General features: G+C 36.5%; 1 protein-coding gene across 1 annotated transcript; it reads right to left on the reverse strand.

The window, feature by feature from the left end:
• Nucleotides 1–12,620: 12,620 nt before the first annotated feature.
• On the reverse strand, nt 12,621–13,493 carry LOC124226431 (vomeronasal type-1 receptor 4-like). The gene has a single exon (XM_046639717.1). The coding sequence runs from the start codon at nt 13,491–13,493 to the stop codon at nt 12,621–12,623; it is 873 nt and encodes a 290-aa protein (XP_046495673.1).
• Nucleotides 13,494–17,124: the final 3,631 nt, after the last annotated feature.

The raw sequence follows: 17,124 nt of genomic DNA on the forward strand, positions 1-17,124 counted from the left end.
ACCTACGTATAAATGGCACCCGTGATCATGTAAGAAGAATTAGAATTAAATAATACTTTTTATTCTGTTTAATCTACAAATAATTTGTTCCCTGATAAGATTTAATTCTGCCTGAATCTTTTACCTAAAATAGTTGGAAGACTTATTTCTGTTCATGGTCTGTTGGTAGCTTAAATCAGCATGGAATCACATAGTTGTAAGACTCATCACCTGTAGGAAATTTTGACATTTGATTTCTCCTTTGTTCTACTTTTCTAAACTACTCTAAGTAATTTAACTCATTTTTCATTTAGCTTTTAGTTAAATCTGTTAGAAAAATTAGTGTCCTGGAATTTTCCTCTTCTCACTGCTATCCTTTTTGAAAGTTGGGTGTTACTATTACTGAGTTGGTCCAAGATTATTTGCTATAATAAGGAGTATTTTCTACCAGAGGTTCCTCAGAATGAATATTCCTAATCTCAGCAAAGTTCCATTGATTCAAATAAGATTTCTTAACATTCATTTTTCAGGGGCACTAAGAGATGAGTATTTGGTGGGTATACTGAGTTACCAAAACTTCTGGCTAAAGTCAAATGGGACATTTGCTGATATATCTAAACTACATTTTAAATCCGTGTAAACATGTATGCATTGAATTAATACATGTTTTCAGTTTCATTTTGCTGTACTGAATTTGATGGCTTCAAAATTACAAAGAGTTCCTCTCATTCAGTTTATTCCTTCTATTAATCTATAGTTATTTATAGAATGCCTGCTTATTTTTATTTTTTACCAAAAAAGAAATTCTTTTACAAAGATAAGTAAAAATAGTGATTTTCTTGAATACATGAGAAATCAATCCTTTGTGAAAAGGGGAGTGGATTTAAACCAGCACTCAATTTAAGTTTTGACATGGATTTGCTGGGTGAATCCAAAGAATTATGAGGTTACTAGGCATTCCTCTTTTTATCTCCTGCCCACTTTGTACCTTGAAAGTTTAAAAAAGTTTTGACTGCTTTCTCTGAAACATCTGCCTAGGAGTAGTAACAATTCCTAACTGCCCTCAAATTCAAACCATGTGCCTATTGTTCAGACTCAGCATTCCACTTCCATGAAAACGTGTTCTCCTCTGTAAGAAATAGCATCTTCTGTTCACATACAGATGGGTCACTGACATAAGACTAATGAGACTTTAAATAAAAGATTAAATACTTTGTTGTGGAAAAGAATTATTCAATCTAAACTCAAAGATTTCCCAAAGAATAAATTCCTTGATACACAATTTAGAGCACTTCGCTTCATCTTGAAATCAACTGAATAGATTAGTTTACTAATTTTTGAACTCAACACAATGGTTTTGGGGTCACACACTTCACAGAGCAACCTACACTCTCATTTCCAAACTCTTGTTCTCTCTTCTTTTCTATAGTGTAATATACTTTTCCCTTTCTCAATCCAACTTCCTTGGGGATAATACATAATACTTTTACTTTTATACCAGTGAGAACTCAGACTCCAAGCAAGGTCGTTATTTAATGATTGCTAAAAAGCAGCATCATTACCCATAGTAGGGGAACCACATGTAATTTATATTCAAGTCATTTTGTGGAGATGTCTACTGCCCTTGTCTAGGCCATGTAGTTTGTGCGTAACAAGATGCTTAGGTATGTTGGTAAACATGATTATATTCATAATTAAACTCAAGTTTCTTGGAGAACAGGAGGCACGGCATAAAGATATAGTTACAGAAAACAACTTAGAACAACTGATATAAAACTTCCCAACTAATGTAAACAAGACTCATTCACCAAATTTCTATTTAGTAATTACTCAGTGCCAGATCTCTGTTAGCCCCTGGATTACCAAAGACAAATAAGAGTTCTTGTCCTTGGAGAGACTCACTCTAACTGGTTATCTGAGTAAGTATTATTGTCACTTTTCTAAATGTTCTCACTTGAGATTTCATTCCATGTTATCTCATATTTCTCATAAGAAAATCAACTTCCTCGTATGGCTTTATTATTTTTGGACTACTTAAGGTGGCAAGATTTGTGTTCAGTAGTCACAGAACTTCCTCAGGGATAGCTGACGGATGCTCTCTCATTTGTTGTAATGTTAACCCATTATAATCTTTAATCCATGACAATGCCATTATCTTTGGAAATATTGCTGAATCGCTAGGTTTATCATTTATGGATGGGAAAAAGAAGAAATTGTGGCACAAAGTAAATAAGGCTTAGAGGAATTTTTTTCTCTTTTTATAGTTTCTAAGTCAAAAAGATGAGCCACAACTTTCTTTCTAATTAATATAACTATATTTAAATTGCAATTACTATACATTTTGGGGCCTTATGGTGATTTCTTAACTTAGGTTCAAGTTACTAAATTTTTCATCCTTTTTCTCATCAGTTATATGAAAACCACGCCTAAGTGAGCTCTATCTGTAGACTAATCTGTGACTTGATAGACAAGATAAAAGTTATATTAGGACAGTACTCCATATTTTTATCTAAAAAAGTACATGTTTCAAATTTCATAATATACATCATGCTATGACAAATGATTTGAGTGATATTCATATTAATTTTTTATGCTTTGCTTTCACAGAGGTAATTGACATTTTCTTTGACAAGTCCCCTAAAAACTTGCCTTTATCATGAGTAGGCACTTCTGTCAAGATATTTATTTCAACATGTGGTCCCCTAAAACAGGACTGTACCCCAAGTGTAGGTCATTATTACTGCATCTGTTTTGTGACTTTGAAATCTCTATATTCTGCTGTAACTAAGCACAGAATCCTTTAAAGATCTGACACTTTAGAAAATGGACCCTGAAGGACTTCTCTTCAGTGCAGGCAGCTGTCTCCAAATTCTTTATAGATTGGCATCCCTGCTTGCGGAGTTTCTCATAAGATTTCTCCTCTGAAAAAAGGCAATGCAGGCAGATGGATGCTTAGTTTGGCTCCCTCTTGTGTATGTCTGTAGCTTTAGAAAAAGATTTTGGTTTTCAATAATGATTGTGAGAGAGGAGTTTGAAGTGCCAGGTGTTTTGAAAGATGGTTCATTGAGTCAATTTTTTAATGAAGTTTTTAAATCAATGTTTTCTAAAAATTTTTCTTCAATCAAAAATGAGACCCAGGAGAAGGCTAACATTTTGTCAGCTTTAACTTCTTTGTCTTCATCAGTTTTCCTGTCTTCTATCTCCTGAGGATTTCATCTGATTTGATAATCTCACATTTTATTTCTGTTTGTCTGATACATTTTTTCCAAAGATCACTAAGAGGCAAGCTTTGGAAAGAATAACAGGGCACCAATTCACTCCACAACCCGATGCACACATGGAGTCCTCATAGCCAGAACAGTGCACTGACCTTGGTTTCTCCTGGGAACACATTTCATCATTGTCCTTTGGTTTGTGTTTCTTTCTGCAGTGAACTGAAACATATCTGTGGCTTTAGCCCCCTAGATTGCTCAAAGCATTGGAGGGGAAGGGCATAGGATGTGTAATTCATGGCTGTTTTGGACAGCCTTGAGATCAGATATTTCACACAGCACAGATTCCAAGATTACACCCAAGAAAGGAGTGAGGCTTCCTCCAGATCCAGGGCCATTAGCTACCATAAGCCCAAGGATTGGAGCACTGTTGTATTTCTTTAAATGTTTCCTCTCCATTTAATTTTTGCTCTCCTTCTGGGACTAGTTTATTGTTATTTTTTATAAAGTTATCTTAGTTTTCACCTTTTGATACCTTTGTGATGGTTTCTAAGATTTTTCCTTGACTTAATGTTCAGTTCACTAATTTGATCTTTGGGTATAGTGCCCATTCTCTTATTTGAGAATCTATTGATTTTTTAAAAAATTCATTCATTACTTATCTACATCCAGTGTCTCTGACTGGTTTTTCTTTATAACTTTATTCCAGTGTCAAGTTTCTGTTTTCTTCCTTTATGGATTTAAGAATTTATATGATGTTTATTTTAAATCCTTATTCTAATATCATCCATAAATTCTTCCACCTCTACAATAGATTTGCTCGTTACTGTCTTTTTAAAATAGAGCTAGAACCTTTCATGTGTCTTCCCACCCACTCCCTCAACCCATGGTCTCCCTTGGTTGATAAGATGTATCTGATAGTAGGGACAAAACTGCTTCCTTGATTGTGCTTATCCTAATGATACCAAGTAAGAATCGTCATGCCACATAGCAGAGCCCTCTGGTTTATCAGGTTGGTTGTACTACATTCCATTTGCCCCCTCCGCACAAGGAAACCATCCACCTCTGCCATGAAATCTTCCTGTACCATCTGCCATGACACTGCTATTTTTCTAAAATGTGTCTCTATCTTTCCTGGGATGTTTATAAGGAAGTATTGGTTGGGTTGAGGGCAGGGAGCTACTCTGCTCAGAGGTCACTCTGTCTGTGTTTGTTTCCAGTTGCAATCAAGGTAACCCTGTTATACCGAACAACTTATATTTCCTGGTTGCCTCAAACATATGTAAGCATAGGCTGTACTAGTTTACTAGAGCTGAAAATGCTCCAATCACATAAATTTGATTGAAAGAAAAAGAAATAATTAGAAAACATCTGTTTCCATTTCCTGCAGCAACGGTCCATCTTGACTCTCCTTTCCTGTGCTCCAAACACCGTCTATTCCAATAGGTTTCCCATATTTTCTTGGGTTCATCAACCTCCCTCTACACTTCTGGAGAATCTCCAAGGTTGGGAAAAATTTGTCTTAAGTATTCAAAAATATTTATTTTACTCTAGTTTCAAAGAGCTTTGTCTTAAGTGCAGGTGAGAGAGGACTAAGGAAATTAACCAGTCCTATTATCTCAGTTGTGAGTCTGGCAACAAGCCTCCTAACAACTTATTGAAGATGTAGTTTGAACACTGTTGTTGGATGGAGAAATGATATTGATAAAGACAGTTGTTGGTGGTGAGATGGTCATGGTGGTGATGGTAGTGAGGAGGAGGAGGAGGAAGAGGAGGAGGACAACATGAAAAAAATTTCAGAATAAAAATACTAACTTGGCATGCATGGGTTTCACAAAAGTGTGGTGATTCTTCCAGATGGTCACCAACAGCAATGTGCCTGTCATAAAACTTTCATAAATTAATCAGGCACCAGAAAACAAATTCATTATGAACAAAAATAAGTAACCCAAAATTAAAGTACATGACATTACAATGTTCAGAAGACAGATCTTAAAGCAGATCATTGTTTTAGGACACTTTCTCTTTGAGTATAGTCTATCCAAAGTATTAAGCAACATAGTGAATGTTTGCTAAGTGAAAACACAATTATAACGAACAAAAGTTTTTTGTTGTTGTTGAGAGAACTAACACTTAGAGAATACCTATTATATATCATTTTAAAGGCCTCTTCTTATGTCTTCTCACAGTTACCCTAAAAGTAGATAAGGTAGTTATTTGGATCCCATTTTAGAGACGAAGATATTAAACCATAAATAGGTACAACACACTGACCAACCAAGACAGAGCCATAATTTAAAAAACCAAGAATGCAACAAGAGAATTTGGAGGATCTTTCAACACCCTTCTTTATATCTCCATCAGATTTTGAAGACTTATAAGTGAAACTATAATAGAAGTTAACCAGTAGGGTTGGTAGGCAGACACAGCTTCCAAGTAAGTTCTCTGGATTCTTTTCCAATAAGATTTTGCCAACCGTATTCTCTCATTTTTGATGTGTGTGTTTTGTTCTATAACTGCCTGGTGTCTTCTGTCACTAACTCTTTACTGCTATAAGAGGTTTCCAATGTCTTGAAATACTTTCATTAAGATATGATAGTCAAGGTCACAAATTCTTACTCCTTGACACCATCTATCAATCTGATATGAAAAAATGGCAAGTTATAGTTTGGCCACTGAATTGATAGGACTTTATTACACCCAATATATGTCTGGAAAAGGGTTGAAGAGGGCCCTTTTAATGAAGGTTGCTATTTTACCCATTATAAAATTCTCTGAACTCTGTCTCAACAGTGGAAAGAAGTGGGGGTGAGAGACTAAGAGACGGTGGTGGGTTCACCAACATCTTTGGTATGGTTTGAGATCCTTGAACCTTGAGCATATTACATGTTCTCAAAATCACAACAAGATCTTGGACTCTATCTCCATAACACCATGCACCAGAAAACCTTTGATCAGCAAATATGGAATATGTATTTGAATGGTATAAAATTGGAATTCCATACAATTTGCACATTAAAGGCAGGTGTTTTGTGTATGAGGAAAGAGTGTCAGAAATAATCCTCAAAGGGACGTAAAATAACTTAGATGGCAGATCTAAATTCTTTTAATTCCAAGATACTTTACAGTTTTCATACTTCAGTCAAAAGTGCATCAGCATTTTAAACTGAAGATACAGGGTCCAAGTCCTAACTTGAGTGATAGCTGGCACTTAAATTACAACCCTGAAATTTTTTCTACCACTGAACATTCTGTGAATTCTTTGGGACAGGTAGGGACTACAACAGGATAAAACTCCAAGGAAGTGCTTTGTCTTGCTTTCCATCTCCCCTCTCACTCCGTATATCTTGATTTTTATTGTAGTTATCCTTCAAGAAATACACTCAATTTTCTCTTGTCTCCAGCCTACCGTGTTATCTTATAGCTTCAAAAACTGGGTGATAGAAAGTGAGAGGTAAAAAGAGTAAAATTCAAACCTCTCAAATGCATATTTTAAGGATATTTTTAGAACTAAAATACTTTGAAATAATGAATTGCTCATCCCATTAATGAACGTGGTGTGATAAAACTGTACCCTTTACCTTAATCATAAGTCCTAGCCTCCTTATTCACACTGATTTCAGGTGTTCAGAATTTCATATGCCTTTTGCTTTCTGGCACACGGTTTTATCTAATTGTCCACAGGATGGCATGAATCAAGGGACATGGCTAGTCACTGCTAACACTGTGCTCAGTTTGCTGGTGCACTCAGATATGCAGGCACTCATGCTTGTTTCAGGGAAACAATAGTTTGTCTGGAAACAAACAAGAGTATTGGGAAGAATCCACTTCAGCAGAGACGTAGAGTAAGGTTCCACCTTTGTCATATATCTCATTGTGAGAACCAGGGTCCAGAGTTCTAATGAGTAAATCATGGAACAATCTTGGTAACACCTCTTTGATCCCATGTAATTCTCCGCTTCCCACATTGAAAGTACTATATGTTATCTGCCAGATTCTCCTTCCACTTAATTCTCTGAGAATAAGCATAACAAAAGCAGGAAAATTTACAACATACCTAAACACAAACCCCTTCAAAGGAGAATCTCTGGGCATCAACACTTGGAGTTCCACACATAGGCAAGAGGCCATTCTTGACACACAGTTTGACATTTTGATGTTGTTGTTCTACTTTATTCATTTCTCTAAAATCAGTGAGTGATTACTGGGTGCTAGGCAATAAACTACACGCTCTGGTATATTACTCCTATTCTCTTTTGTAAAGGTCATGATGCCATTATTTTCCCCATTTTTTAGATAAGGAACTTCTGAAACCTAGTGTATTTTACTGGCAACTTGACTAATTTTCACCTTTCAGGTTTTTGTAATAGCCTAATGTAGGTTATAATGCACTGAAGAAAAAGCAACGTTAAAGGAAAGGAAGGATTTTATTATTTTGATGAAAACATATTTACATGATATATAGTATTTTCAGTCAACACCAAAAGTCTTCAGGCATATGAATGCTCAGAAAGGATTTCCACAGCCTGGGTATTTAAAGGATTATTTTCACTGAGGTAAAATATACATAAAGAAAACTACCTATATCTTACGTATACAGCTCAATGAATCTTCGCAAACTGTACATAACCCTAAAACTACCATGCAGATGAAGTAGTAAAATGTGACCAGATGTAAGCCAGAAATATCTCCCATGCTCCCATTCCAGTCGTTATATCCAAGAGTAAGGACTCCTCTGACTTAACAGCACAGATTAGTTTTTCTGACTCCTGCCTAACCTTGCTCTTGCTCTTCTCCGCTTCCCACCATATTCCCATTTAACTTCTTCCAATGGGAAAATTTGCAGCCAGGCCCACTTCCATATCTCTTAGACTTCCAACATTGCCACCAAAATAAATTTTGTGATTTAGATTATTTGATTTGAAATGAGTAAACTAGCGTAAAAGGAAATATGGCAAGGGATATGGGCAGAATTCTAAGATGGCCCCCTAGATTCCTTCCTCACTGGTATACATACATGATATAATCTCCTCCCTTTGAATATGGGCAAGACCTGCGAATATGATGAATTTCACTATATGACTTGGTTACATTATATGACAGAATAGAAGGTTTTTTTTTCAGATGTAATTAATATCTCTAGTCAATTGGCCTAGAGTTAATAATAAAAAAAGAGAGAGTATCTTGAGTGAGTCTGACCTAATCAGGTGAGTCCCATGAAAGAGGGTCCAGGCCTTCCCTAAAGAGACACATTCAAAGTTAGAGAGCTTTCCTGCTGACTGTAAAGAAGTGAACAGCTATGATATGAAGTGCTTATGAAGAGGGTCCCATTCTCACACTGTCATTAAACATGCTTTAATCCCCCATATTTCTTGTCAATTCATAATTATATTTACAGTCTTGACTAAATTCAATATGATGTTTTAGTATTGGGCAAGTCTAGACATGAAGGGTCAGATTTTCCATTAGAGCCTTATGATATAGACAATCCAATTGTGGTGAACACGACCATGGCAGTTCAGGATCCTGTATGGAGAAGTGAAAATCCAGAATAGATTTTAGAGTAAGATAGGCTTTAGAGTAAAGCCATGTACATTTCAGAAAATATTTAATCTGTATTTCAGAAACGGCCTCCAGGTAGTTGTGATTTAAGCTAGAGATATGTGTGTAGGAATGGTTCTTAAGGGTGTAGGATCAAGCTGAAAAGAATATAAAGTTGGATAAGGCCAAAGGTATTGAGATGGACCCACTAAGCAGAGACTGTGAATTCAATATTCTGGCTTAAGTGGCTAAAAATGGCTCAAAAAATTTGAGAGGTTGGATGACTGAAATATGAACTCAAATGTGGCCTACACTAAATGAAGCTGAAATGTCAAAAACTCCTTAGTATACTGTAGAAGAAGTTATCTAAAACCTTAAGATTATTGGAATGCTAGAGACTATTTATTGTGTAAGATCTGCTTATCCAAACCAGCAGGGTTGCAGAGGACATGCCTTTCATCATAGCTGTGACTAATAAATTCATGAGTATAGCCCAGCATCCTAGAAGAGCTTTGTTGAGGTTCTTGCCTACAAACCTAAAATTAAATTAGGAGCTACTACTATTGAACTGGAATTGCTAAACATAGTGAGAGTGAGTTGATCCCAGAATGATATATGCAAAATGGTGGTACTCAATCACCAAAGACAAGGCAGGTATGGTACCTTAATGAATATTAATCAGAATGGTCTGACTCACAGAAATCTTTGGCATTGACTAGTTGATCATGGTCCTGTAGAACTGATGTATATGAGAAGTACTAAAGTCTTACTTATCTGGATAAGGAGAAAAACTCCAGGTCTCGTGGCTATAAATCCTGCTTGAATCACTAGAACATCATGGATAATCATGGATCCTAAATCATTCCCAGACTTGAGCCAGTTCAGTGATCCAGAGTACCTTGAAAAATGATGAAGATAAGGTCCCCATGAAGGAACTCTGCTACATTATCAAAAACATACACTGATAATCTTCATCCCAACCATCCCCAAAGAGACCTGCAGTCATTTACTAGAGTGACTAGATAATGGATAAAGTGATATAATCAGACTTTTCAGAGGTTTGTAGACATCGGCTCTGAACTGACAGTAATTCCTAGAGATCCAAAGTGTCATGTTAGACCACCAGTCAGAGTAGGAACTTAATGGAGTTAGATGATCAGTGAAGTTTGATCTCAGATCTATGGTTTCTTCTAAGAAATCCACTGTCCTTTAAGAATCATTGTTTCTCTCTGGGTAATGTATCATTTATCTCTGGCCACTTTCAAGACATTTTTTGTCTTACTTTTAGAAACCTGAGTATGACTTGTCAAGGTATAAACATTTTTGAGTCTATATGCTTAGAATTCTCTGAACTTTTTGAATCTACAAGCACATGCATTTCGCAAAATTTGAGACATTTTCAGTTATTATTACTTCAAAACTTATGTAAGATTTCACAGGCAAAATTGATGCAGAATTCATCTTCCTATTTCTATTTTACTGATAACAGAAACTATTAATACACGAGAGGTGAGAGGTGATTGATGTGGCTATCTGCTATGTCCGTGTGTTCTAAAATTCAGTATTACCAATTTCTGCTTCCTACCTCCCACTCCTTTAGATGTGTAGTGATTTTAATAATACGTTTCTCTATTTTAAATTATTTTCTGCTTAAGATTCTAGATTCAATTTAAATTTCTCAGCTCAATTCTGACTTTTCAGAGGGAAACACAGAACAGCACTTATTTGGAGAACCCAAATACCAGGGTACCTGTGATAGTTAATTTTATCTGTCAGCTTGACTGACTAAGGGATGCCCACACAGCTGGTAGAACTAAACATGTCTATGAGGGTGTTCCTGGAAGAGATTAGCATCTGATTCAGTAGACTGAGTAGGAAACTCCCCTCATCAATGTGAGCAGGCATTGTCCAATCTGTTGGGGCCTGAATGGAAAAAAAGGTGAAGAAAGGGCGAATTCTTTGTCTCTTCTTGAGCTGGGACATCCATCTTCTCCTGCCCTCCAACATGGGGGCTCCTGGTTCTTGGGCCTCCAGACTTTGGGTACTTAAACCAGGAACGCTTTGGTTCTCAGGCCTTTGGACTCAGACTCAATTGTATCACTGGCTTTCCTGCTTCTCCAGCTTGCAGATGGCAGATGTGGGGCTTCTTCACCTGCGTATTGGAGTGAGCCAATTCCTATAATAAATCTCCTTTAAATGTACTATATATAGATATCCTATTTATTCTATTTCTCAGGAGAACCCTGACTAATACACTGTCCTAACCATTTTGTTCCACCAATCACACAATATCTCCTTATTTTTCTGGAGACTTTCTGCCTGTTTTTAGCACTCAATAATCTCTTCTTCATAATTAATTTTAAAATGCTATTCTTAATTTCATTTCCAGGCTCTTACATCTCTTCCTTTTGAGTCCATTATGAATGACCACTTTGGGGAGTGCTTACTTTGTCTTGTTCTCTATGATAGAAAAGGCTGTCACAGAAAAGTTATGAAACTAAGATAAATTGTATAGTCCTGGCTTTCAAGTACTCTCAGTGATATGAGGAAGTTAAGCTCCTAAACATATTAGAATATAACATAATAACATAACTAAGTTATTTAAAAGCTGTGTGAACATGGTACAACAAAACCAAAGAGAAATTTAGTAAAGAAATTAAAAGCCCAAATATTTACAAGGGGCACAAAAGAGACATTATAGAGGCATTCTTTAAAATGGAATGAAAGCTGTCCCTATCAATTCTAAGATTTTGTATTATAAATATGTGAAATCAGTACAATAGTATCAAATATTTTTCAAAACAGCTTGATGACATATCTCATTGCCAGAACTACGAATTATATCCAAATATCTATTTTGATTCCAGTTTAGAAAAGTAAAAATAAAATTCCTTATTTAAACTAATGTAGAACAAAATTATTTTATAGCTTTCTGTTGATTGAAAGATTGATATTATTATGGGAGTGTCAGGGCACTAAAAAATAACGTCTTGAAACAAGCCACAAATTATTTTCAAAATTAATTTTTTATTCATTTTTAAAAGATATAGTCAAAGCTTTAACATATCCAGAAATACAGAACAATGTAAAATGAAATTCTACCTACTGGCCTCCATTTACCTAGTTTCTCTTAAATCAAGTGACACTCTTTTAGTTTTTTTCTATTCTTGCCGAGATTCATGATGTAGATAACATCAAGTTAAAAATATTATTATATTCCATTTTTGAATATTATTATTCTTGCTTTGCTTTCTTTAATTAATTACAAACACACCTTGGATATCATTGCTCATCAGTACATTTTGAATTCACCCATTCTTTCATAAGTTCAATAAAATCCTTTTGTGTGGCTGGTTCCTCTAGAATATTTTCAAATAGCCAGAAAAATAGCCCTTTTTCTGGACATTTAGGCTATGTTTTTAAAATAATGCTGCAATGTGTAATAATTTTTGTACTGTAATTCTCACACACACAATGTATGTGTATGATCATCCTAGAAGTGGAACTCCTGAGTCAAAGGGTGAGTGCATTATTATTTTGATAGAATTTGCCAAATTGTTCTTTTTCTTCTTACTACTGAAAGCGTGGTAGTGAAAGAGACACCTTACAAGCAGGAGAATTAGAATGGTGTACACTTCCTGAAGGTGGCAGAATGGACAGTGAGAAGATGACTGGGTCCCTGTAGCTCATTATGATCTCCTGTGTCAGCTCAAGGCTGCTTGTTACCAGGTTGCTTGTAGGACAATCTACTTTTATGTGTTTAAGCTACTCTTCATTTTTTTTTTTTACACACAGCATAACATAACTGTTATTTCAAACTTGCTACCTAAAGGATTGATGAAATAGACACTTTCTCAAGTCTTAATAAATGTTCCAGCATTCAATAAATCATCCATGTCTGTGAATTAGCACAAATGGGCTGAGAGATGCATAACCAAGGTTTAGAATTTCTAGAATATTTAATTCTATAAAGTTATTATCAAAAGAGGAATTAAAATATAAAGAAAAAATACAATCTGTCCAATAAAAGAAAAGAAAACAAAGCATCAAAAGGAGAACACTTTGAGCGGCTCTGATCTCAGGGGGAGTTCGGTAGAGAATCTTGGAGTTCTGAAGGTAGAGGACATGCTTGTGGTGCTTGTGGAGAAGAAATACCATGTAGACACTTGCCCAGCCCGTTAGACACTGACACAGGGCATCTCGTATGCCCATTAGAATGAGAAAAATCCTCGTCACTTTCTGGCTTTCTGGTATAAAATAACAATATCTGTTATTGTCACTATTTTGTGAGCTGTTTATGCTGCTGATGCTTTGGATGTAATAGAGTAAGTTCATGCTTAGCAAGGAATTGAATATCCAAAAGAAGAGAAAGAAGCAAAAGATATGCCATTTGGACCTTGACTTCAGCTTTGCCCACCCAGGGGCGCTGGGGATGATGGTGATGGCCTGGACCACAGTGAGGAAACTGGTCGTGCAGACTGTCAGTCCCCGAGCCACCCTTTCCAGATAAACAACAGTTTTACAGACTCCATCATTTAGGAAGCTTATCAAACCAAAAGTTGCTATTGTCTTTGGGATTCCCTTGAAAAAAAGTAGTATGGTATTTGCAAAAGCTAAGTGCATTAGAATTAGATATATCGATTTTTTTTCAGTGCCCTGAAAGAAAATGCACATATAAGTGATGAAAACAAAAATGTTCCCCATAATACCAGGTCCAGTTATAAAGATGAATATTATTCCTTTAATTATTATCAAAGCCATTTCTTACTTCATGGGCAGAAGAATCTTTGGATCCAGTCAACACCTCTTGAAGAAAGCAATAGTAGTGATGATATGTATCTGCAAAGAATAATTCACATCATAGAGTTTTTCTGGTGTATCAGGAACACTTACTCAAAGGTCATGATATATGTAATGGAGCAGATTTTTGTCCAAAGAACTCTATTCCTTTCCCTGTGGGCAGTTCTTGTGGATGATTCTATATGGCTTGAAATACCGTCTTGAAGATGAGTATTCAACAATTTAAAATTGCAACACAGACTTTTTTCTAAGTTCCACACCAGCAAAGCTAGCCTACTTTTTCAAATCTTTACATATCCCACATATGTTCAATCTCAGCAAGTGCTGAATTGAACTACAAATTACCTCAACCTGAATTTAACCCTGTGTTTCTGAATTCATTTTATGATATTCCCATCAGCCAATTCCAAAAACTGGGGGCTCATCCTTATCCCTTCCTCCTCCCCACACCCCACAACAGAAACTTCAAAAATCCTGTTGCTTCAATTTCTTTTATATCTCATAAATTTAACCTTGTTTCATCTTTCAAAGTGTCCCTTCTTATGTTTAATATCCATTGTATATCTCATTTTGATTAGTATAACAATTTCCTGGGTTGTCTCCCGATTCCAATATCTATATCTATAGTACATACACCTTAATATTTCCATAATTGACTTTGAAAACCACAAAATTTTTCTGTGAGTTCACTGCTTATAAATTTTCAGCAAGTTTCCTGGTTTTCAGGAGCAAATTAAACAGCATGGTCCCAACTTTCAAAGCCAGTCAGCCAAAGATCTCGAGAAACAAGCTTGTGGGTTGAATCAAATCAGATCTACTGACTGGATGCAGCCTGGGCAAGTGTCTAGGGGAACCTTGGAATGCTGCCCTACAAGGGTGTTTATGAGAGGTCTGAGTCCCACTGAGGAATCTGCGGAGACCATAAGGGAAGCCTGGATCAGTTCAGGATGTGTTGATGTTTCCCAAGAGGAATTAGGAAAAGCTGATTGACTAGGACTTGGGTGCTGTCAGGAGACAAAGGTAGTTTATAAATTAGGGATCCCCGATAATCACTGGATATGGCAAAGTGGGTGGGGCATCACTGGTAAGTAAAGAGTAATCACTCAATCAGAGAGTCACTAAGGCATTTTACAGCTGCTTGGGAGATGTTTTCAGGTAATTTAGCTGCAGGCTTTGCCTGTGTCTGTTCTCCCAACCTAGTTAACAATAACGGATTTAACCTTTATCAGTCCAAGCTGATTTTCACTCTTTCAGGCTGGATAAGAATTTACTCTTTCACCATTACTCTTGAATATCATTTCTCAAATAGAAATTTATATCAAATTACTGAGAAGTTTTCCCAAACAAAAAACCTAAAATGTTTGATTTAACTCCCAAGACATGTATAGGTCTTATATACTTGGAAAACCTTTTCTACAAGCCGTCATCCCCCTCCCCCTCCATATCTTACCAATTATTAAGGGCTTGTCTTATATTTATCTTGTCTTGAAGGTCTCTGACAGCATGAACTGCATGAACCTAGGCTTGATCCAGGTTTGTTACCAGGTAGCCTCACGACTTGGGGAAAATTGGTTATTGGCTTCAGCCTCCATTTCCTCCCCCACAAATGGGGAGACAAACACCTGCACCACAATGTTACAGAAAGCATTATATGATCCTAAATGCCTAGCACTTAGTGACATAAACTACCAGCCTAATAGAAAGAGCATCAGTATTAACCAGTATTCTTGAATAAGAATTGATTAAATATTTACTCAAAGCCCTGGAGTCTGTTAAAAATGACTGCACTCAATACACCTCAATGCCCTGATGTGCCCTTATCAAAATGCCCTTATCAAATATATTCCCATTTATTTTTGTTTATCCCTGTCTAGGTTTCCTATTTGTCCAGCCTTCTCTTTCCCTTCCCCAAATTTCAAAGCTCTGGTCAGAATTGGCACCAGTTTCTGTGTCATCTAATAAATCACTTCTCTTTCTTTCTAACTGAACATTGTCAGAGGAGGGAGGGATGGTGACCCTCCCAGATTATCTTTTGGACATGTTAAAGTAAACTATTTAAAAAGACACGCTTTACATTCAGGTAGATGTGTAATGCCCAATCTGGATCTAACACTTACTAGCTTAGGCAAGTAAGTGCATCCATCTCAGCTTTTTTTCTCAACCACAAAATGAGATTAGTGCTTTCTGCTACATAAGAATACGGTAAAATTATAGCACCCCATAACCCGGCAATTAAAAAGTATGAATTCGCCAAAGAGCACCTATAATTTTAATCATAATTGTTGTTAGTAGCTGCCCCCATCAAGCTGGCATACAGTGAATGAAGTTGTCTTACGCCATATGGTATAATATAGTGTATTAAGATAGGGAGACTTTAAGGATAGATGCGGGAAGAAAAGCTTTAAGTTAAACACAGGCTCTTGGGGAATTTGCAACATAATGGGAAACACAATGTTGGCTCATATGCAAAACAAAGAAATGCACCAAAATAACTTGTACAAACTCTATAAAAGCTAATAATGCTGAGAGGGTCCTAATGCAGGTGAAAATGTAGGCTGAAGAAAACCGAGTTGTTCTTAGAAACTTGAAAAACTCTCTTATCTTCCCAATTGCTGGATAAGAGAAAGTAGCAACCTTATGTGAGAACTCACCGCAGCGCTCTCTTGTGGTACCAGATCCTGAACTCACAGACAAAACGCTCAAGCATTCCTGGAGTCACATATGCTGAAACTAGTCTCTATCATCTTTCTGGCTGCAGGGACGTACTTTTGACAGATCACGAGCCAAGGCTGTCAGGCTCGCAGACCCCTCTCATGAACTCTCTCTCTTAGTCAAAGAGAGAAGCAAGATTTATGCTTCTGAGGGAAATTTTATAAGGCACAAGGAGTAATAAAAGAATTGGTCAGGTGTACTCACTCTGGTACGTGCTGTGCAGTAAAGGTCTTTGTTAGTCCTTCTGGCAGGTGAGGTCCCCTAACCCATATTTGTACCTTCTGGATTTGTAGAGCTCTTAGCTAACATAAACTATAACCAAGACTTCAATTTTCATTGTTGTCACTTTGTCAAGGAGAAAGAAATCCTCTGCAGAATCTCAGTCCCTGAAGTACAACTTTTTTCCTCCCTCTACAATTACAGCAGTTGTTTGGCTCAGAAATTATCTCAGTCTTAATTAAGGTTTAGTTATACTAATAGGAAGGATGTGCAGTGAGAAAATGAACAGCCAGTCAAGCTTCTGTATCCAGCATTTCCCATTTTTCCAGTCCTCTTTTCACCTTCCCACAGTTCCAAAGCTGTGAATCAGAATTAGGGTCAGCTTCTGAGACACATAATAAGTCACTTGCCTTTCTTTCTCAAAGCCTTCTTTATGCATAGGGAGATTATAAGTAATGACTGGAACTAGAGATTCTGTTTTCTGAACACATCCAAACCAAAGATCTGGAGAGGACAAGAGTCACTTTGCTCTTCCTCTGCACATTGGGGTTTAGGGGAGGAAAAATGATTTTCCTTTTACCTTTCTGTGTTCTAAGTTGAGGTCCCTGTACTAAAAGACAGATTAATAACAGAAAAACAACCAGAAGTTTATTATCATGTA

The sequence above is a fragment of the Equus quagga genome, chromosome 15, assembly GCF_021613505.1.
Source record: "Equus quagga isolate Etosha38 chromosome 15, UCLA_HA_Equagga_1.0, whole genome shotgun sequence".
NCBI lineage: Eukaryota > Metazoa > Chordata > Mammalia > Perissodactyla > Equidae > Equus > Equus quagga.